The sequence below is a fragment of the Gambusia affinis genome, linkage group LG16, assembly GCF_019740435.1.
Source record: "Gambusia affinis linkage group LG16, SWU_Gaff_1.0, whole genome shotgun sequence".
NCBI lineage: Eukaryota > Metazoa > Chordata > Actinopteri > Cyprinodontiformes > Poeciliidae > Gambusia > Gambusia affinis.
This window is the reverse complement of record NC_057883.1, coordinates 7,515,538-7,539,202: the sequence shown is the minus strand read 5'-3', so window position 1 is coordinate 7,539,202 and position 23,665 is coordinate 7,515,538. Positions and strand designations below refer to the sequence as shown.

Genomic DNA, 23,665 nt, shown 5'->3' with positions numbered 1-23,665 from the left:
ATATTTACACTCGCTCTGAATCAGCCAAGATCATCTCTGGTGACTAGCAGAGTGTGTTGTCACAACAGAGCCGATGCAGCCTTTCACAGGATGTAGTCGGTCACGCCGCGTTGTCCTCTCCGTTCATGAGCAATGATCATCTGTTTAGATGTTCTTCGATCTCGATTTACAGGAAAATCCTGTATATTTATTGCCACCTTTCAGCTGACTCAAGGTTCAAAGCCAAGACTTACGTTTAAATTGGTTGCTTGATTAAAAAGTTCTCTACCAGCTATATATTTGTCCACCACTCAGAATCGGGGCCAGAAGAGAAAATTACACTCACCATTGACAGAAATCCCTGTTCTACATTTTATGATGCCAACACTACGAACCTGTTAGTTTCTACAAACGTTAATATTCCTAATGCACAGCAGCAGTTCATATGGGAATCTAAAAATACCTACATGATTCTGAAAATTTTGGGCAAAAGAAAAATATGTTATTGTCATGTGATAGGATTCAATTTGACTTGATCATTATTTTTATTTGCCATAAGAACCATCTAGAAGAATTCATGGTGGATTCTATGAAGTTGAGCTATCCTTCTCCTCCTGGGGCAAAATGTCCCCAGACATCTTATTTATCCAAGGAACAGTACGGTAACAGTAAAGGTTCCTGCTTACCTTCCTCCTGTTATTGTTTTCATGAGGTACTTTTAATCTGACAAACGAGACTATTTGGGACATATGTTTTAATTTATTGAATATCACTGTATTGTTATTATTAACACCTGCAAATATCCTGCTTGTTTTTATTAATATACAAGCAGGATATTTGCAGGTGTGGCTCATTTGGATATGATCTAATTAACAGGGAATCCATAGACGAGATATTAAAGGACTTTTTTATTAAATCCAGGAAGTATTTTTATCCCAAGCATAGACAGGAAATGATATTTAGGTCTCTTTTTTAAATACAGATAAAATATGCATATTTTTCTAAAACCTCAGGAAGCTTTAAAGGCTGCAGATGAAATATGTGTTTCCAATTTTTCATGAATGGAATATCTGTCTGGTCGTGGATAAATGCTCCATTTGTGAATGTACAAGGAAGTGTTAGACTATACAAAGCTTTTGACAGCATGTTTCCATAGCAGCAGACTTGTTTACTGTTAAGCACTGATTATTTCCCACAAGTTCGATTTAGTTTGTGTTTTTTACCATTAAAAGCATATCTTTATACTCTGTCCATTTTGAACCTGCAGGGGAAAAAAAAGTTTGAGATTGATTGTCTTTTAACATGCACAAGGGCTTGGACCTGTTTGACCTGTTTGACTCAAAGTCCATCCCCTTAAAACAACATTTAGGCATACGAGCAGGGCACACACAGGTACCTGTCTGTTGCTGGTGACAGATTGTTATCAACACAAATGCCAGCAACCTAAAAAAAAAAACAAAAAAACAGGTCTGTTGATTAGTCTTTGCTGTGTTTCAACATGGTGGAGTTCAAGAAAAGCAAAACGTTACACTCGGAGATGCTAGAGGAATTTTAAATGGTATGTTTGCCTACAAAATATACCTAAATTAGCTAAGTACCTCTATCATTTTTGGCACAACACTGTCACTGTAACCCTTACACTGGTTCCAACATATGAACTATTCTTACCCATGTTTTCACTACGTCTGAGGCTGTGGGAAGCGCATGTGTTTGCACTTCTAAACGTATACGAAACACCCTTTGTGCTCCCTTAGCAGAACAAACCATTGAAATATACAACATGCTCTGACCTATCACGTGGTTCCATTCAATAAAAAGAGCACATTCAGTTTGAAATGAAAAATAACAATAATTGGAATAGCTTCTGAACGTCAATTCTGCAAACGGCTCGACTTAAAACCGACTCATCTCAAAATACACCCTTCGTTATATGCAGGCATACATCTTCATTTTCTGGCTCCAGTCGTGCTTTAAATCAGTGCTGGCAAAGCCAAGTTGGAAATATTACTCGAGTTATACAGTTAAACACTTTTGAAATGTCCAGTATATCATATTCTGAAAGTGCTCTTGAATCGTTTCCTCATCATACACCTGAAGAACTTGTTTACTTAGGTTTGTGGTTTGGAAATATGCCTCAGTTGTCATGGCTCCAAGCCGGTAAAGCATAATTTACTTACTGTTTGTCTCTTGTTAGCTAGAGTCGAAAAGAAATTTAATGTCCTGATGTACAGTGAAGGAAAGTTAGAAAAGTAGGATGGAATAATCCATGTCATGAGTTTTTTTTTATATATATATATATATATATATATATATATTATTTATAAAGCTATTCCTTTTTCTCAAGTACCACTTATTGAAGTTTCTTTGCAGTTGAAGTGAATACAGCTGAGGACCTGAGGAAAGGCAGTCCAGAGGCTGAAGTTATTTATATGAGCAGGTTCTGCCACCAAAGACTCACTGTTCAGGAATGTCACGGACAACTCTTGAGAACTGGGTAATGTGCTTTCCAAATTCTACGAGTTTTCCCTGCCTATAAATTGGTTTCTGAATGGGGAAGCAGATCCAAAATAGAAGTGAAAGCCTCATCAGCATCAAGAGGCTTCGCTGTCTCTTCTCACACCCAGAGAAATGTTCTAGACAAGAAATGGCCATCGATTATGAAAAGGGTCTGATTAATTTTATGAAAATGAATGTTTTTGTATTGATTGAGAGCAGTATGATTCATGTTTGTATAACACAAATGAAAGAAGATAGATGGTTTTTTTTGTAAATATTCCTTTTAAATAGTTTTATTGTCTTTTCAGGGAGACTTTTCACATTTCCTATCAAGCAAATTTTGTTGGTTGAACAGAAATAATTTTGAATCTTAACTTGCCTGACGTCTGAATCATTTTATGCATAAATGTAAGATTTACTGGCACAAAAGGTTTTCCATATTTAAATGACGCAGAGGCATCAGATTCTTAAATATAGGCTGTTTGCAATGTGAAGATTGCATTAAATATTGGTTGTTTTTATTTTGAAAGCTCTTGGTAAATTTGATGGAAAGACAAAAGCGAAAAGAGCCAAGTATTGCAAGCATTGCTTATTCAGTTAAAAAAAAATTAAAATAATTTTAGATTGCTCCAACAAATGATGAATGAACCCCATGCTGAATGCGATTCCTTCCTGGTAGTTAGTTGTTTTTCTGGTTCTGAGGATTATCTTTTTCTCATGAGAGCCAGGAGCTCAGTAGGAGGAAACACTTAGCTGCATCTCTTTGTTACTTCTGTATCTGCTATGTAGGTGGCGGCTAAAATGTTATATTTAGATTTCGAAGAGGGAAACCGCTACCTTTAGCAGAAAGAGGTACAAACTACTTCCATATGCACGACTTTATAAGTGTTTTGCATATCACATAATTAGTGCTATTTGTGTAGTGAATAAAGTGCAGAGATGCCATCCTTCAACTGGTTCCTTGTTGCAACTAAATGCTGTGTTATTGTGTCAAGCTATGTTCTCACAACTTTCACTACGGGCAACAAATTTTAGATTGTACATATACAATCCAAAATTGGTTCTTGGCAACATTTTCTGTTGATTTAGAAACTTTCCTGGTGTCTGAATGAATAATAGCACATCGTATAGAAGTTTAACAAACACAAAACAAAACACTCCTCTAAATGGTCAACTTAGACAACGATGAAAGAAAAACTGAAAGGGAGAAGAAAAGTATTGAAATGTCCCCAAAAAGCCAGTAAATATTGCTAAGCGTCACTTCTCAACCCTTATTTTTTTCATAATTAGATAACTTTATATGTTAGCACAGTAATGTTGTTTTTGTTGTATTGAAAGCATTTATGTTGAAAATTCTAGGAGTCCAACATCACCAATCACATCAATCAGACAAAATCTCAAAGATAGTCCCTCCAGAAAGTTATGGTGTTGCAGTCGCAACTATTAATGCAAATTCAGTCATTATTCACAAATTTTGTGTGATCTTCCAGTTTTCATCCTAACATTTACTGTATTTCATTCTTTTATATTTTGACCAAGCTCCTTAGCCTCTCTTCTAATTTAACTTCCTGTTTCACAAAGCATCTTCAAGATAAAAGCATGTGTGATGCTAAACAGTAATATTCGTCTTGTATTTTTTATTTACTCATTTATTTTACAAAACAAAACTCATTCTGAGATGTAGTGATGGTGGGTACGTGTGGTCCCCTGCACTTCCTCTCTCCGTCCTCTCTGTCTCTTGCACTTTTGTCAGCCGTTACAGCTGTTTAATCAGTTCAGATGCGGTGAAGGGATTTTCAGAGCCGTCTTTGAATACACCACGAGTGTATGCATGCTCGTGGTGAGATCTGATCCACGGTTACACTTGTGGATCAGATCTCCTGCTGTCGAGCCCGAGCTGCACAGTCATCTGCGTCGTGACCAGGAAACAGCCAGAGCCAAAAGGCAAAAAAAATAAATAAATTTGCTAACTTTCCAAAAATCTCAAGTTGAGTAATGCTGCTGCATGCAGATCGTGATAATGACGATTAGTTAATCCATGCCAGTATTTCATCAGCTTGTTACCAAAAATACTGATGTTGTTACCTACTTTAACAAATAAGTCTACAAAGAAGAGCATGTCAAAATTCCTCCACAATGATGTGAAAGACTCAGTACCAGTAATAGCAAACATTTAATGGCCGTTGTTGGGTGGCAGAAGCGTTTCTTAGGTTCAGATGGATTTTCTCCTCGTTAAAGGAAATACTAATTACAAAAACACATTTTGTTTTTATGCTGCTTATTAGACTTAGAATTTGTTAGTATTTGTTTAATGATCTTAAACAATTAAGTGTGACAGGAATCAAGTCACAGAACACAGCAAAGGTATCGCTATGTGGGGCTGCTTCTGGTGCTATGATGTCGGGCCTTTTTATGAGTTACCAGGCTTCATGTTATACCAAAGAAGAAATGCCCTTTTAAAATATGTGGGTCGACAAGATAACTACCCCCAAAGCGCCAGCGAACATCAGAGACAAACCAGATTAACATTTTGTTGTGAGCAGCCCAATCCCTGGGCTTTAATCTAATGGGAAATTCGTGGAGTGACATAAAACCTGATTCTTCTTCAGCAAAGCCTTGCAGGCAGGAACACCTGGACACAGGTACCAGGACATGTTTGTAACATATGTGGACCAGTTCTTCAAAACAGTGATTGACTAAATATTAGCTAGAAAAGCTAAGTCTTCTAGCATTATTCAGTTTATAAACTCAAATATTAAGGTTTACATATATTTAAAAAATTCCACTCGATTTTCAACAACCCAGTATTCCTCCATTATTTTTTCATTTTCTGTAGACTGGTAAAGTAATTTTCATTTTGATGCAATGACAGAATGTTATTTTTAATTTTCCTTTGCCTGTATCCTCTTTTATCTTTCCCTTGTTAGTTTGCGAGTATTGTACAGGTGCTGTTCTCTTTATTTCTCTTCATATCATCGCCCTTATTCTATAGTAATTATCTAAAGAGATCCTTGTGTATATATAGTGCAGGTTAAGCCTACACTTTACTCACAAACTTAGAAATATGACTTGACCTGACCTGAATATTGGACTGTGAGAGGAAGATGCTCAAGCTTTCAAAAACAACTTTAAATTCTGCAAACATTCTGCTTTTGTGACCAAGTTCTCTTTGCTCCACCACTAAGCTTCCCATTGACATTTACTAGCTTCTGTTTAAATCTGTGCTATATGTACAGGGATTTTCATGCTATAAGGAAATGTGTTTGATCTAGATTTTAATCTGTCCACCTAAGAGCACGCCTGAATGTTGACTTGATACTCATGGTTGTAAAGTAGACATCTTTTGGGTTGCTTTTGTCTTGTCTTTGACTTTTCGTGCCTTTTTTTTAGATCTAAACACAACCGAGCAGCTGACAAGAAAATAACAGACGCGACAATTTATTTTCTCTCCCTGCAGAATCCTTGGCTTCTACAAGGGAATCCTGCCTCCAATCCTGGCAGAGACCCCAAAGAGAGCAGTGAAGGTAGGATAAAGGATGTGTGTGTTTGTCTATGGAAAGCTGAAAAGCTTCTCACGATGTCACGCAAGGCCCAGGATCCAGTTTCATTGTGAGCCGCCGTACTGGCATATGAAAACACTCAAACTGCTGTTACATAGAACTCACATGCTGATTAAACACATAACGCCCTCAACCATGTGTGCCTCTTTAGACACTCCTGTTTGCCCTCTCCGCAAACTCAATATTGACTTACAAGTATTTGCTGTAAGCCACGGCATGAACGTCATCTTTTGATAGTTATAGGTGAGCAGAATTACCCATTGGAGGTTAGGCCGGGAGCGAGGGGTGCAGAGGGAGTGTGCTACTTGGCACTATGCTGCTCTGTAATGAGACGCCGGAGACAAAGTGAACTTAATAAATAAGCACTCACACTGAGAAGATGGGGCAATCGCTCAGATGGCAAGCAACACTCCTGATGGTGAGACGTTACTGCACCAAAATATTGGCGCAAATTAACACTCCTCGGGCACCTCGACTGGCATTTGGCACAAATCAGAGGAAGTGCCCCTTTGCTGACGTAGGAGATTAAGCCGGACGTTTAGAAGTACAGTTTTAGAATCTCGAATCTTAAAGTAGCGGTGAGTAATGGGTTGTGCCTTTCATGGAACCTCATTGGCACTTGAAAATGTTTCAGAAACCCTAAAGGGTTAGTTTGGATTTCTTTTTTCAAGCTAATGAAAAAATATGATTAAAAGTGTCATATTGCCACAAGCTTTGTGGAAAGTTTCATAAATCCTTGCAGTGGTGGAAGCTGACAGGATAATCACAATCGTCGTATCAATTCACGTCAACGGCTTATTTGGCGAAGCAGCTTCAAGACCAGGAACAGACTGCAGCCTACCGTCTTGGATGCTGCTGCAGAACTGATGCAGAATCTCAAAAGTTCCTCCGTTCTCCACAGAGCTAAAGCGCACTGGACTGGTGAGTTGCAGCTGATCTGGCAGATGGAGACGGCCAGCAGACTCAACCAGCACGAGTTCATAGAAACACAAATTTTATTCGGTTTTACCACCGCTCAGAGGATTTACTTACTTTTCACCAGCTCACAGTAATGACACCTTTCTGTTGCTGATAACAGTTTCAATAAACTTCACCACAATAAAATCTTTATTGTGCCTAAATTAATCTTTTATTTCAGCAGCATAATCTCACTCTAAAATGTAAAAAAATGTATCATTTAACCTGACTATATTTATTCAGTGGTTGGGAGGGTTATATTTTAAGCAATAGTAGTTGAATAAACATGGAACAACTCCAGTTTTCCTTGAATTGCTTAATTTTTACAACCTACTTTTTCCAGTAAAATATAACATATTCTCAGATTTAGAGCATATTTTGAATATTTTTGCTTTGCACCGTTTCTCTGCATCCTGGGTCCTTTATGTTGTGTCTGACCAGCCTTTTCTGTGTTGATCTGGTTGTTCTGGATCATTACCTTGCTAAAGGACCCAATGATGGCCCTTTTTCAGTTTACACGTAGCCTCCGCCAGATATTTGTTTCAGATTTCTGGTTCTTAAAAGAATTCATGACGGTAGATGCTCTAACAAAGCTGCCTTTGGACGAGAAACATCCAACATTATTCACAAACGGTTGTTTTTTCAAGTATTCATCCTAAACCCACAACCTTGGTGTTCCTACATATTAACCAGGACAGAAAATCCTTTTCCTCCCCCCCCCCCAGCATTCCTCCCAAACAAGAGGCTGGCATGTAGATGGTGTCTAACGGTTGTCATGGAAACCTGGTGCCCCAAAATGCCACTGTTTAGTGCAGTTTTCAGCATAAATGTCCTCTCCTGTGTAAAGTGTCAGTCTGTGCACATGGATGGTTTTGCATGTTTCGTAACTTTCTGACGCGTCGTTAATCCTGATCTTGCCTCCACAGTTTTTCACCTATGAGCAGTACAAGAAGGTGCTGAGCCTGACCCCTTTGTCTCCTGGTGTGGTGAGTGTGCCAAACAGAAGCACCTGAGTACACTGTCGCTTAAACACACAAACACGCACAGAACCAGGAAGAATAGTTCGTCTGACGTCTGCCTAGCTGCCAATGTCAGTTAAAGCAAATATGAACGTAAGAAAACATCTTACCAGGTAAATTATGTCACGTGAGTGCAAATGTTCTTATAAAAACCCTTCAGTGCCACTTCAACAATGAGCTACAATAAGTACATTTAGAAGGGAAATGACTGTCACTCATTGTAGATTTTTTCTAATTATATATGTATCGACGTCGCAGGTCTTTACAGAGGCTTGATAGTTTACTTTAACAAGTTCACAGTTCTTCAATATCAGTGTGACAAGTATAGCATTGCTTTTCTTTTTAGGCATAAAGACATATCAGATGGCACTGGACAAAATAAATATTATAACTAGGGATTAAATGATATTGATAAAAGCCAGAAGTTCCACTTTTGTTAAATCTTAAGCACATGTGAAAGTATTCTTGATGAATGACACAAACTCTAAAATGTCAGGCCTATCACTGATGGTTTTATCTTTGCCGAATAATTGAAAAATAAAAAATAAAAAAAAATCCCAACGATTTTCAGAAATTTGTCAGATGCCATGTTTATTCCGCTGGTAATTTTTGGTTAAATTTATTGGTTGGCATTCTGTGGGGATGAATAACATCTTACAACACAGGACTGCCACAAACCTCTTTGTATGCGATGTGATCGACCAACACAAAGCAGTACAAAATTTTTAAGTAGAAGGAAACGTTCTTGGGGTTTTCGGTTTTTACAAAAATGTGACGCATTTGCGTTTAGCCCCTTTTTCCTTAGGATCTCTAAATAAAATTAAAAAAAATGCGTCATTTTGTCTTCAGAAGTCACATAATTAGTACGCTGAGTCCCTCTGTATGTAATTGAATCTAACTACAAATTAAGCTGTTTTCTGAAGATCCTGGAGGTTAAAGAACCTCTGTTTGTTGATGATTGTATGATGCTGTTTGTTAGTGAGCAAACAGCATCATGATGACCAAGGAACCCAGCAGACAAATCAGAGGTATATTTGTGGAGAAGTTTAAAGCAGAAAGCACTTTTTGTTCCATTGTCCGGAAAGGAAAACAGAATGGCTTGACTGGAAACCCAGCAAGACATGTCTCTGGACTCTGGAGGAGCTGCAATTACCCATAGCTCAGTGGAAAGACTTTGTTGACCTCACTGACGTTTGTGGTGTGCTCCATGCCACTTTTTTTTACCAGATTGGAACAAAGCTGTTACTCAAAGAAAGATGTGAGAAGTCCTGCTTGCAGAGGACACAGTAAACATCTGGAAGAATGCGATCTGTTTAGATGAAACCAACTCTTCAGCCCACATGCAAAATATAATGTTTGACAGGAAACTAGCACTGCACATCACCCTGAATATTCCAAACCCCACCTTGAAACATGGTGGTGACAGTGGCAGATGTTTTTCCTGAGCAGAGACAGTGAGACTGGTCAGAGCTGACAGGAAGGTTTGCAGTTTCTCAATGAGTGGATACTTGGTTTCTGTTTTGATGGCGCCTTTGTTTGGCTTTGCCCCTACTGGTTACCATTTTTAGCCATTTTCATCTTGTGTTGGGGATGTTATATGTATGATGAGTGGTTCGTATGGAGGCAGCATTCTTTGCAATGCTTCGATGGGCGGAAGAGAGGACAGAGCCCCGGTGTCCAGGTGAAGCTCTTTGGAAGCGGCACCATAAATCTCTCACCACTCGTCGGTTTGGCTTTCGTGCTGGTGAGGATTTTACAATAATTTCACCGACTTTGATTTGTTCTACCTGAAACTCTGCGATGTTACTGCCCCAAGTACTTCTCAAGGTTCATTCCTTCTGTTGATGGATTACTTATCATTGTGCAGAGGCTTGCTACATCCAAATGGAACGTACTAACGGATTTTCGCGACTTTTTATCAGCTGCTCTCAAGCTGTAATTTTGTCACACACATTGATGATGTTTTTCCTTAAATCTTTATCAATATTATAGCCTTAACTGTTTTCAGTATCTCACTCCAAAGGACACAAAGGACTTTGTTTTTACTTTAGGTTTCAAAATTGATTGTATGTCCTCTGAGAGCTAACCTTAAGGTGCACTGAAACGCACTGTAAGGTTAGCTTGCACTTTTTAAATTCCTCGACACCAAACCTTTTTTTCTGCTGATTTTAATCTTTTCTTCGCTCCTTTTAGTGATGTAAATTCTTAGATAGATCATTTTTGTGAACATTGTCTCTTACTTTAGAGCGTATCTCCCTTGTTAAGAAGAGATCTTTTCTTGTCTCAAACACCACAACAAAGGTAAACGATAACATCCGCTGCTTAAGGCGTACTTGTTGAAAAATGTGACGCATTTACAGGTATTTCTTTGGTAGCTTCTTTTAGTAATACAGTCAACTTTTTCTGTTTCTGAAAGTAGATTTATTTATTTTTTTCATAGACAAAGTTAGAAAACTAAGTACAATATTTATCTATCTACACAATTCCCTCTCCAGCTGGGCCATTTATTTTAGATTGTTTCCTTACCTGGCTTAGCTAACCCTGCTAGCGCCATAAATGCTCTGTGGACAGCTTGCCAGTTCAAGACTGTTTTTCAGTGCCTAGGTCCTAACTTAGCAAACACTTCTATTATTTTATTTCTGGTCAGTTTATCTGAAGAGTGCTGTTATCCACCCGCTTTAAAACAGAATCTAATTTGTGTTGGTCTGTCATACATAATCTCAATAAATACATTACAATGCCAGGAATCAAAATCTGCTTCTTTTTTTTTTAACTGTCTGTAAATGTTTTAACTGTCTGTAAATGTTTTAACTGAGGAATCTCTTAACTAATTTATTTACGACAGTGTTAATTTTTTATGTTTTGCTGTGAATATTTTTTAAAGTCTGTGTGCTGCTGCCAGTTTTAGGCGGGACGCTCTTACAAAGAAGATTTCTAATCTCAATGCTACTCTGAAATATTTTTTGCATAAAATCTACAACTGTCATCCTTATGAGTAAAACTGAAAATGAAACACAACCCAGAACTACAGACAACACATTCCCCGGTATGTGTTAATTAATTATGAAAGTTAGAGGTAGTGTTATGTAATTCTCATGAAATAATTCATCCATCCATTGACTACGCCCAGGGGGCTGGTGCATATCTCCAACAATCATTAGGTGACCTTGGAAAGGTCGCCAATCCGTCTCAGGCCAATAAAGAGACTCACAGAACAACCAGCCATGCACACACTCACAGCTAAGGACAATTGTGAGAGACTGATTAACCTGACAGTCATGTTTTGGGACTGTGGGTGGAAGCTGGGGTACCTGGAGAGAACCCATGCATGCACAGGGAGAACATGCAAACTCCACGCAGAAAGACCATGGACTGACATTTAAACCTAACTGCGTCATTGACTTGACATGAAAATGACTTATAAAAACATTTTAGAGAAACAGACTCCAGTATAAATACTTAGGACCACAGATAAAGACTGGCACGCCAAAGATCCATTTATTATCCTCCTCATGGAGGCATCAGTGAGGGATTGTTTTCCTTTTAAGCATTTCCAGATCCAAAACTCAAGTAATTTTAGATATCTATTTTGAAACATTCAAATTTGCCTTGCACTGTGGAATCTGTTTTTGTGCTGTTTTCACCTACCTGTACCTGATAGGTTTGCGATTTGACCAAAATCTCTGTTTTAAATTGACCTGCACAGTTGCTCATTTTGAAGTAGATTTCACCACGGCCAGTGACTCCACAAATAGTTTTATAATCTTTGAGCCACCGTCTTGCTGGTGTACTCAGTCCCAGGTTTGGAGATGGACACATTTGAGTTCCCGGGGTGTGGTTATCACACGCCCAAAAATTTAGTGGGGGTGGAGGGGGGGGCAAATTGTCAGCCATGATGGATGGTTTACCTGTAAATCCGTATCAAAACCACCTCCACACAGAGATCATCCTCTGCTGGCTTTACAGCCAGTGGTGGAGAAATGTTTACCTACCTCATCCATCAAGCTCTTGTTCCACTTCTACTCCACCTCCTCTTCTTCCTGCAAGAGCTGCAAACCTCAAAGCCCCCTGAGGCCCGCGAGTATCAAGCGCACTAATTCACATCAGATCATTAGTGCAATTTAATTACAGATTAGCGCACTGTCTCTCTTTCTCCTTACCCTATTCAGCATGGCACAGCTGAATGCCTTCACTCTGATTAATGAGGACACACACAGTAATAATACAAATAAAGAATTAAAACATGGCCGCTTGGCTGTGTAAACATCGCAAGGCATGTCTGAGAGGATGGGTCCTGCGGCTCTGACAGCGGGATAAAGACGCAGGAAGAGTAATGAGCTTCAGACACGTTCTCGACATGTTCCCATTACGCCTCTCGCTGAGCATGCATTCATGCACATTTGCACACACAGACACAAAAACACACAAAAATACAAAGCTCAGTGTAAATACATCTGGTGGTGCAGGTTCCTTTCTTCATTACGTGGCAGGAATATGAAGTAATAAGACCGGTAGTTGTCTGCTTCAGGACAAATTACTTGAAACTGCAACAGTCCTGCTTCCTCTTTTCACTCACCTTCCTTTCCCCTCATAGATAAAATCTAGCATATTGTCAGCTAACACCCTCAGGTGTCTTGCGTGACTTTGGGAACAATTTGTCTAACCATGACAGAGACACATTTGCATTTTGGACGAAAAAACAACAAAAACACAAATTGTAGAAACACTTCACCGCTGAGTTTTTGGAACTCTTCTTCAACGGTTTCTCTGCTCTGCTCCAGATGTTATCCTCTCACTTTCGGGGTTAAATCATGTCTATCTCCCTTCCAGGCGCTCTCTGCAGCCGGCCTCGGCTCAGGCTTGACCGAGGCCGTCATCGTCAATCCGTTCGAAGTGGTGAAAGTCAGTCTCCAGGCCAACAGAGACTCATTCAAGGAGGTTGAGTGAAAGAAAATCCTAATTTGACTTGTAAAATGTTGCTAAATGTTCACATTTTCCTTGTAGCTCCTTGACACGATCCGTTTCATTTCTGTCTTTCGACAGCAACCCTCCGCTTTCGCCCAAGCACGAAGTATTATCAATTCAGATGGCTATGGATTGAGAGGTCTGAATAAAGGGTTAACATCAACATTGGGACGCCACGGAGTTTTCAACATGATCTACTTTGGCTTCTACTTTAATGTCAAGGATGCGATCCCTGCCAATCCGGTAATATGCAAGTGAAAAGTCTGCACTGTGTGGAATTTTGTCTGTGGCACATTCCTGTTGCTGTGCTTCAGTGCTGCCTAACCTTTCCTGACTCTGCCTACTTTTGGCTAACCTCAGCCTCTGTGATCCTCACATGTCCTCGCCACATTGCTGCGGGAGAATAACAAGTGTTTAACAGTATGATTAGCTTGCACGGCACGGAGGAAGCAGAAATCAGAGAGAAGCTTCCAAGATCAGCCCCACTAATACCTCGTCTGTTTGCTCTTCATAACATCCTCAAAGTTTCGGATTACACATCCGGCAGCGCCTGATGGCCCAAACAAAAGTTAATTTTGTTTAATGGAAACGTTACCATACGCCACTTCCACATGTACAATCCAGAGCATTAGATTAGAAGTCCAATGAACTAATTGGAAGCAGACAACCGTACTATTTTCGAGAGGAGGCTACAGTGGGAGGCCCGGCTCTGTTGTATTTTCCAAATTTTTCCAAAGCTGCATAATGCACGTCGAAGTGGTCATCCTCTCTGAATAATGATTATGTGGCTGGATGACTTAAATAACTTTCTTCTTAGGATATGGCTGTTACTTATAGGCTTCCTCCATTTATGTGTGCGGTGCAGGAATTTTGTTTGCGAGAGGCTAACGACGCGCTTTTAAAATATACAGTTTCTTGTAAAAGTGTTTATACTGTTTAAAACTTCTTGTGATTTTGTCAAATCATTTGCTACAACTTAAGTGCGTTTTATAGACCTATAGAGTATACTCTTAAAAAAAGGAAAGTGTATTTTCAACTTTGCACATTTAGAGACTGAAATTTATCCCCTTTTCTCTTTGTAAAACAACTCGTGCTCAGTCGTTTCACCTAAAGAGCATCTGTGAACACAACATGGAGGATGCGTCAAACTAAACCATTCAGCTGTAGCTCTGGCTGTATGTCCAGGGTCGTGTTGTGAACCTTCTTTGGTGCTGTCCAACAGGATTGACCTGGTCGTCCTCCATCCATCTCCTCATTAGATGGATGGAGACAGCTTACCTGTCTCAACAGAACGTCAGCATTCATAGCACATGATGCTGCCAACACCATGATTCATTGAGGGTGATTTGCATAAATATAATTTCTCCGTGACTTTTATGCAAAACAGAATTTTGCAAGAAGGTGAAAAGTTAAATTTTTTTTTTTGTCTCTTCTGGCCGGAGCCCTTTCTACAACAAACATCTGATTTCTCAGTGCAACTGGTTGCACTCCTTTTTATTTAGAGCTGTTGGGGTTTCATGCGTATTCATACTCCATAATTCTGATTTTATTTTTACTTGAAACCCTGTATTTAGTTTTATTTGACCTTGTAATCATACACTAATTTCTACAGTCAAAAATCCTTTTTAATAAATTCTGTTAGAGTTTTCCATAATGTGAACTTCACGCAGCACTGTAAATGTGTCTGGTGTGTGTTTTGGAGACTGAGCTAAAGTTTTATTGCTTAAAGCTTGTCAGCAACATGAGCAATGAGCTTTCAAGTCAATCATGTCAATAGTCAAATTTAGATTACCGAGCCCAGGCTTCTGTTGTACGGACATTTGAATAGCACATAGGAGGCAGATAGCACACTACCATCATTCACTAGGGGATGTGTGAGGAGATGTTTGCTTAAGGCTGTTAGGAAGTGGCTTGATGGGTGTACTTAGGCCGTGGATATATTCCTCCCCCCGCCGCCTCCTTAACCCGCATCCCACTTGAAAAAAACAGAAGAAGTGGGATTAGATGTTGATTTACCACAGCTCTCGGGGTGTCCAGCCGCTTGAGAAAGCCCTGGACCGGAGAAGCTGCTGTCATTTGTAAAAATATCCTGGCCAATTAGCTGTCAGAGCTCTCAGAGTCTGGGCTTCTTTGGTACAGTAATACCCCTGTGCCGAGTCACAGGCCAATTACCCAAATTGTCCCCATATGCCTCCCTAGTCTGCCTGCGTGAACCCTGTTTATAAATCCTCCGTCTTGGCTCCTCAAAGAACATGTGGTTCTGCTCAGCCAATCACAACGTTGCACCACAGTCAGGAAGCGCAAATTTTCCCCTCGGAGCCCCTCCTTCCACCACCATAAAATGATCCGGGCTTTCATGCCAGGTTTGAAATCATACGCTCCGATCCCATCATCCCTGTTTCACTTTCGCTCTGGCATAAAAACGCAGTGTCAAATTACTATGTGTATTAACTTAGTGTCACTTTTTTTGTGTGTGTGTACTTTTTTTATTTTATTTTTATTTTTTTTTAGTTCTCAAGCTCACTTATGAAAACGTTTCCAATGAAGATTATGCTTGTCAGACCAATAAGCTTCCATGTCATCTTCCGAACAGGACCCCACGTTAGAGTTCCTGAGGAAGTTTGCGATTGGCCTGACGTCTGGGACCATCTCGTCATGTGCAAATATTCCCTTTGACGTAGCAAAGAGCCGCATCCAAGGGCCCCAGCCGGAACCAGGAGCGATCAAGTACCGCACCTGCTTCCAGACCATGGCGCTGGTCTACCGCGAAGAGGGGTAAAAACAACACCGCAAAAATAACGTCAAAAGAAAAGATGGTTCAAGGAATATTGAGCCAATATCAAAAACAGGGTTCCAAATGTCCTGTCCTGCAACTTTTTATTGTGTCCCAATTTCAACAGACTTGAGTCAAAGAACTCGATTATGTCCTCACACGATCAGGATCTACAGAGTTCTGCGAACGACGCTACTAAACGTTGCAGGACGCTGGCCCTCCAAGACTGGACACATGTGCCTTAAAGGAATAGTCCCGTTTGAGCTTCTGTTAAAGGGTTAAAAGGTTAAATAGCAGTTTATATCTTAACTCTCTTGGCGTCAGAGTTTAGAATAAATTGGCCCCGCTTGTTCAAAAGGGGCCGAGACCAAACCAGACTCTTTATGTGTTAAAAAAAAAAAAAAAAAAGTCTGGTTTCCAGTGTTAGAGCAGTGAATGCAAACAGGATTTATGAACCTTTAAACCAACATTATCTGAGTCGGTCTTTAGAAAGGTCTCAGAAACCCACGGTCACAAAATAAATGTAGTCGTTCAGGGGAAGACGCAGTGTTTTAAAAGTTAAGCCAATTCAGGTGAGTTGCTTTCTTGAAATGTTTTTTTTATATCTATATGTATCTAACTAATTCATAGGTATTTGGTAACAATTACATCATAGCCCCACTTTTTACCCCAGCTTCAAACTGTTTAAGATGTTACAGCTGTAAGATTTAACCACTTTTCCTTTGTGGTCTTGTCAAAATAACTGTCTGATATCAGAGGAAAGCTGCGTTTTTAAGGTAGCTCTGTTCTTGGCGCTGAATCTTTAGCTTCAACCTCCAGCATCTCCTAATCTGGATGCAGCCTTATTCCTAATCCATGAGGTTTTTAAGTGAATTGTGTGTGTGAAACATCTCTAGATAGCCTGATTATGAATATGCATTGATCTTTCAAAGATTGAAGGATGACCTAAAGAAATAATATCTGTTTATGTAGCTAGCATAGTTAGCTGCTTTATAAACTGCACCAGTATGGACTGAGTTGGTACAAAATGCCCATAAAGTTCTTGATTTGTATTGGAAATAAGATGGGTTGCATTTTGTTGAAGGAAGTCGGGCAAAACTTCCTGCACCTCAAAGTAGACTTGGCGAAAACATAATATCTGACATCTTCTAAGCATTTTTATCAACTGGTAACTCAGCCAAACAACTAGAGTTTCCCCCACGGGTTTTTTATTGGTAAATGAAAGCTACAAGCATTAGAGTGCTCACTTCAAATTTGGATTCTTCAGTCACTTTATTCTTGAATCTTTATCCATTAGTAAATGTTAGAAAATCCTGTTTCAGTTTAGATGCACGTTTAACACGCTACGCTTGAAGCAACAGGCAACAGTAAACAGCACAAGTACCAGAACTTTGCAGGGATATGCCTGTAGGACTGTGATTATTGAAACACATTATAAGGAAGACATTTTGCTAAGCTGTGAACATTTTCAGTGAGAAGTGCATCTTGCTACCCATGATTATCAATTACTTCAACTTTCAGCCAAAGTCAATCTTGCAGCAACACCACCAGGGATGCAAAATGGAGTCTGTAAGAGAGTTATGTACCTCAAGTGGGATATTAGGTGTTTATAATCTTTTGACATACTTCAGAAATTCAGAAATGTACACTTCTGGTACATTCACACATTTTGGTCTACAAGCAAACTTTGGTCGTCCTAAAAACCTTCAACCTCTGTTGAAGACCAACAGAACCACTTCAACCCTGTCGTGGTTCACTTCAACAGAGGAGGTGGATTAAAGCGCATGCCACTTTGGGTAAAAGCAACAAAAACAAACATGTGAGTCCAGCGCCAGCAGGAGAAATAGCTTGTAGTCGTTTTCCTTGGAAAAAAAAAAAAAAGACAATTGCAACAACCGCTAACATCTGACGCCACTGCATTTTCGTTCACGTTTTGTGAAGAATGAAATTGCATTTGTCTTCTTCGGAGGTTTTCGTGTTGTTTCCTTCAGGGGTTCTTGGTGCATCGCCACCACTGGCAAGGGGGTAAACAGGTTTCACAAAGAGTTTGGTTCGTCTTGCACAGTGCAGTTTGAAAACTAACCAAGCCAGCTGAAATTGTAATCAAACTGAGTCTACCGGACCGTCAGGTGTGAAAACCCCCTTAATGCAAAGCCGTAAAACACGAATGTCAAATTCTATGCTGCGCTCAGCATGATGCCAATCATAAATCTTATCAGTGACTGCAGAAGTTTATCACTTCTGGAGTCACGGTGGACACACTCTCAAGCCTCAGAGACTGACAGCTCCAAATGGAGGTTTCAAGGAAAGATCTATGTTATGTTAGCAGTTGCCCCGGGCTTTCTATTTTGCCCCCATGCCGCTCCCTGAGACAAGACCCCAAGAGATGTTTGTCGTTAGTGGATGTTGTTAGCTTGTAGATGGGATGGGGGTAGCGGCCTGAGCGGCACTGAAGCCTTTGTCGCGGGCGCGCACACACTGTGCCCCTGCCGCCACATCCAGTCCCCTTCCCTTAACACAACACAGTCTCGGCTAATTAGTGGTCCCTATGGGAGACATTGTTAAGCAGACCCTAACGAGCCGCGCGGCGCTCCACGGGTCAATCTAATCAGACAGAGGGCCAGGGAGGAAGTGGGTCGAGCCTTATTAACGCCATCATTGGCGGGGGCAGGGAGCGGGACAGGGAGCACGAGGCAGAGGCAAGGCAGCCACTGATCACCTTGAACGCATTAAGGGACAGGTATTCGCCAGCGCTGCCTGTTAGTCCCCGATGGGGTGACAGACGTGCCAGGCAGCAGACAGACGGAAAGCGAGGCGAGATCAATCAACATCAACAGGAGCAGGGATGTGTGTTGCAGAATGTTCCCTCTCAGATTAAGGCGTGTGATCACGAAAAAGCGATTGATTTTACTTGTTCGTCACCTTGAAGTTGCAGCTAGTAAAGACAATCCTGCTTTTATCAAGAGTTGAGGCAACATAATAGTTTTATTGTTCATTTGCCGAATATTTCTGCTGCACTGATATTTGAAATCAAAAAATTAACCCAAGGAGAGGTTTCCTGTCAGTTCTAAAGGAGACTTATTTAAACTGTGACTGAATTGATTTTTATTTTTGGTTGGTTGTTTGATTACTTTGCTTGAGTGTGTTTGTATTTCTAACTAATTTTTCCTTTTTTTTTTCCCCTGCAGCTTCTTGGCTCTATACAAAGGCTTGGTTCCCAAGATAATGAGACTTGGACCAGGTAAAAAAAACAAAAAACATTTGACTCTTTACATTCATTGTTTTAGTTTTATAATGTAAATATAAATTTTGGTACATAAGCCTAAATCAGTCATTTTTAACTCTTGAAACCCTTACTTTGAGATTTCATTGTACATTCCCAAAGATGTGAAGCCATGACCAACTTGTTCATCTTTTCTTGGAACATTATTATGAATTATAAATTGCATAAATATGCAGAGCTCTAATAAAATAATTTCTGATACGTATATCACAGTACATCGCGTTTCAAACCCAATGAACTTTTTCACATTTCAAGATATTGTGACCACAAACTTCTGTGTGTCAGCTTTGGATTTTTATTGATATACTGAAAAAAAGCAGAATTGGGAAGTAGAAAATTTCTATGAATAAAAATCCAAAAAGAGTGGAGAAGATTTGTTTCCAGTTTCCTTGAGTCAACACTTTGTCTTTTGACTTTATGAGCGTTGTACTGTTAGATGAATTGAGCCAGCCTCTAATATTTCATGCTGTATAATTTTATCCTGTGCTCCCATCAATTCTTTCTTGTCCCAGCTTCAGAAAATAAATAAATAAATAAATAAAATAAAAAACATTCCCACAAAATGATGCTGCCACTGTCCTGTTTCACTGTGCTGGTGATGTGAACGTTAAATTTCTTACAGGCCAAAAGGTTAAATCCTGATGAAATGTGATCAGAACGCCTTTTCTTATATTTTGGTTTGTTGGGAACTGAAAAAAAAAGGAACTAGATTTTGAGAGTGCTCCACTTATTCTGAAGGCTCACCTGCTGTGTGGCTTCGTCCTCACGGTGCTGATTGTTCAGCGATATTCTCCAAAAGACATTTTATAAATGTGCCCAACTTTGTATTTGTCTGCTTTATAAAATCTGAAAAAAAATTCACGATTTTTTGGTAACATAATAAGATGTGAAAAAGTTTAAGGGTTGTGCATGGTTTTGCGAGACGCTGTATGTTTGCTTTCAGCAATTAGCACATATATATATTTGAAGTTGTAGTCGTCTGTTTTCTGGATCTAATGGAGGCAGCAAATCTCCTTAATCCTCATTTAAATATAACGCCAATAAAAGCAGTGCTCCTCTCATGTCCCGTGTAAATGAGGCTGCGTGTCTCTGTCACGTTTTGCTGCAGGTGGAGGGGTGATGCTGCTGGTCTACGAATATGTGTCGATCTGGTTGCAGGAACACTGGTAACGAGAAAACCACAGAGGAGAAACGAAAGCCTGTAATTTCTGTTCCAAATTTATTCCTCATTGACAGAATTGGTGACTCACCACGAAGCCTTGGGTTTTGTTTTTTCTAAGATTTATAAAAATACCAAAACAGTGTTCCCATATTTGGACGATAAACCTTTCTCACTAATAAAAGCTGTGTAAACCAATAGTTTTCATCACCAAAAAGTATTTAGATTTTTTTTGTATTTTTATTTTTTACCAGTCCTAGAATTCACAAAGCAGTGCCGACTTTATAAAGTGACCTTTGTAAATGGAGCTCTAAAGTTATTAGACAAAAAAAAAAGATTTTTTTTTTTTCTGTGCCACTCTGTTTGTCCCCAACTTGTTTAAAATGGATCAGAGTTTTTTTTTTGTTTTGTTTTGTTTTGGTTTTTTTTATAAAAATTGACGTAATAAATAAGTAGTTGCCTTCACTTTGCGACAACTCGTCTGTTATTCCCTCTTCTGTCTAGATGAAGCCAGTGGTAGATGATTCCAATATTTTAATTCTTTAAACATTTTAAAATTAACACTTTTAAGGCTTTCAATAAATAAAATTTAAAAAAAAAAAGATCCAAAGCACTAAAAACATCATTTAAACTTCTCTAAATGAATGAATTAAAACGTAACTAAGTTTGTAAACCAACATTAATCATCGGGAAGAATTGCATCAGTTTTAAAGTCAACTTTTACATCAGTGACTTTTCTTTCTTCTCTCCCCCCTGAGAGTTTTTTTGTGCAGTTTTTGTTTTAGGGATGCACATCATTTCTGTCATCATAAACATGTGCTTGTTCTTATTTTAACAGATTCACATACTTTACGTATCCCATGTGGGAATAGGTTCAAGCTAATTAGTGAGTTTTATGGAAAAAAAAAAAAAACATTATAAATACAGGGACGACTCAAATTAAATCACTTGCAGTCCAAACAATTTGTGTACCCGTTCATGTGTAAAGTACGACATTTTTTTAGATTTATAATTCAAAGTAGCCACATCATACCAGGCAAATTCCCCTCATGGGAATTTGTGTTTTTGCTTTTTGTTTATGGCCACTGTGGTTATGCAGTTCTTTATAATAAAAAAAAAAGGTATTTACACCAAGCAGGATCTTTCACACTTTTCCACATTGAATCCAGATAAACTGCCTCTCACTGGGATTTCATGTGATAAACCAGCAAAAAGCAAAGCATAACTGTGACATGGAGAGAAAATGACAACATGGCTCTCGATATTTTCTACAAATTAAAATCTGAAAGCAGATCTGGGCTCTATTTGTAATCGACCCCGGAGAGACAGCAGTATGTAGAGCCTTTCACTGCAACCAGCTTTTCACCTAAAGAGGTTGACGTCTTTGCCTTTTTTTTTTCCTGTTTGTCTAAATGGATAGAAAGCAAACGTCAGTTATCAAGTGTTTCTACGATTTCGTACGGTTGAAATCTGAACTATGTCTGGCTGCAGTCTTTATGCTCCAAACGGAATAAAATGCAATTGCTCGGTGAAAAAAAAAAAGAAAAAGAGCAGAAGGACTTCTAAAACCGGCATATTTTAATATTAAATGTACATTGAAAAACAATAGTTTATTCTTTATCATTATGAGCCAAATTTATTAAAGATCCATTTTTGAAGGTCCAAAGAGCCGCAGGTTGGAGACCCATGAACTAAACCGTCCAATCACAGCTTTGACTGCATGTTTATGTACGTTGAAGTCAACCTGAAGTCTTCTAGCAATGTTCCTTCCAGCGTTGACCTCTATTTAGTGTCATCCATCTTCTTATTGTCTCCAGTCAGTTTCCCTCTCTGTACAACGGGAAGGACCAAAGCATGATGCTGCCACTGCTGTTTTTCACTGTGGGGGTTGCTATGGTGATGTGCAGCGTTAGCTTTGACATAACTCTTTCCACCTAGAGCTTCAGTGAATTTTGTCGATTTGACCTCTTGTGTCCCTCTTCCAAAAATGCCTTTCTTCTTTTTATTTTTCCACAAATGTCAGACTGGAGCAGCGCTCGGCTAATAGTTGTCCTGTCGACAGATTCTCCCACCTGAGCTGTGGACCTGTGCAGCTCCTCCGTAGTTACCTTGTTTCTCCTGTCAGGACTCTGCAACCGTCACAGCCTAAAGTGTCGTTTCCTCTCTCAGGCCAGCCAGCCAAAACTTGTTTAGAGCTGCAAATGTCGCAAAACTATTTGGGGAGGGAGGAAACGACAACTTGTAATTTTTGATAACTTTATCTACTCTCAAAAATTTATTTTTTAAGAACCAACATTTTATCTATATTTTGTTGTTTTTTTTTTATCTAAAATAAAGATAAACACAACATGTAGCAAAAAAAAAAAAGGATAGATCTTTTCTTTCTGCAAGGTGGAAAATGATGGAAAAGTTTTATCACGTCATTTCCAACAAACAGATTTTAAAAGCGTATTACTGGCACTCATAGTGGCATTCTCTGTAGAGATTCAAATCAAATATTGCAAAAAGAAACCTAAAAAAAAAAAAAGAAGAAGCACCAGCTAAAACCTGCATTTCTTATTTTATTCAGGTTTTATGTATTTAAAAATGTTATTTAGTTTTGTATAACGTTTAGCCAAAGTTATGAAGAGTGATTGTAGGTCTACAGACGCCTGGTTTAGTTGGACTCCCATGTTTTGGTAGGTTTTCAGTCTTACCATACTACTTCCAGTTTTGGATACTTCAGTGCTTCGTGAAATCTCCGAAGCCTGAAATGTAACTTTTTTTAACCTAACCCGGATTTAACCAGCGTTCATCCTGACCCGCCTGCTGTCTTCCTCAAAACTCTGAGGCCTTCACAGAGCAGGATTCATGTTGAAGTTAAATTACACACAGGTGTACTATTTGACTCTATTTTCTTTTAGGCCGTCCAATTAAATGGGGATAAATGCAAACGCTCACCGCTGTTTTCAGATTTTTGTCTTAAAAATAGTTAGAAAACGTTTTCCTTTCACTTCAGTTATGCACTACTTTGTGTTGATCACAATAACATGAAGTCCCAACAGAACGCACTAAAGCTAGTTTTTAAAACTGTGACAACACGTGAAAGAGCTTGAGAGAAATAAATCTGTTTTCATCATTTGATCGCTTTGTTATTTGAAGAATAGTATCATTGAGTCATCACATTTTCCATGAAATTACTATTTTCGACCTTTGCATGATCTGAAATTCACCTTTTTTTTTTCTTTTTTTTTTTTTTTCAACCACGCATAAAAGATGGAGCTTTGTTTCCGTGTTTTGTTAAAAATTGGAACGGCTGAAACAGCGTGCTCCTCATGCTTAAGCTGCGGTCGGGATGCATTCTTCCCCGTGCCCTAATGGCCGACTTCTGCTGTCACACATCCGTCTTCCCTGCTCGTGTTTCAGCTCGGCGCTGATATAAGCGTATCGGCTTTCCCCAGTTTACCGCGCCATCACTCGCTTCTCGTCTCCCCG

General features: G+C 39.3%; 1 protein-coding gene across 1 annotated transcript in view; it reads left to right on the top strand.

The window, feature by feature from the left end:
- The window catches only part of slc25a21 (solute carrier family 25 member 21), a 117,313-nt gene extending 96,657 nt beyond the window's left edge, over nt 1-20,656 (top strand). Inside the window, exons 5-11 of the mRNA XM_044143781.1 lie at nt 5,933-5,999; nt 7,919-7,978; nt 12,842-12,949; nt 13,055-13,219; nt 15,570-15,751; nt 18,938-18,990; nt 20,141-20,656. Coding sequence (XP_043999716.1) covers nt 5,933-5,999; nt 7,919-7,978; nt 12,842-12,949; nt 13,055-13,219; nt 15,570-15,751; nt 18,938-18,990; nt 20,141-20,202 — 697 coding nt within the window. The 3' untranslated portion in view covers nt 20,203-20,656. The remainder of the gene's footprint in view (nt 1-5,932; nt 6,000-7,918; nt 7,979-12,841; nt 12,950-13,054; nt 13,220-15,569; nt 15,752-18,937; nt 18,991-20,140) is intronic.
- The last annotated feature ends 3,009 nt before the right edge of the window (nt 20,657-23,665 follow it).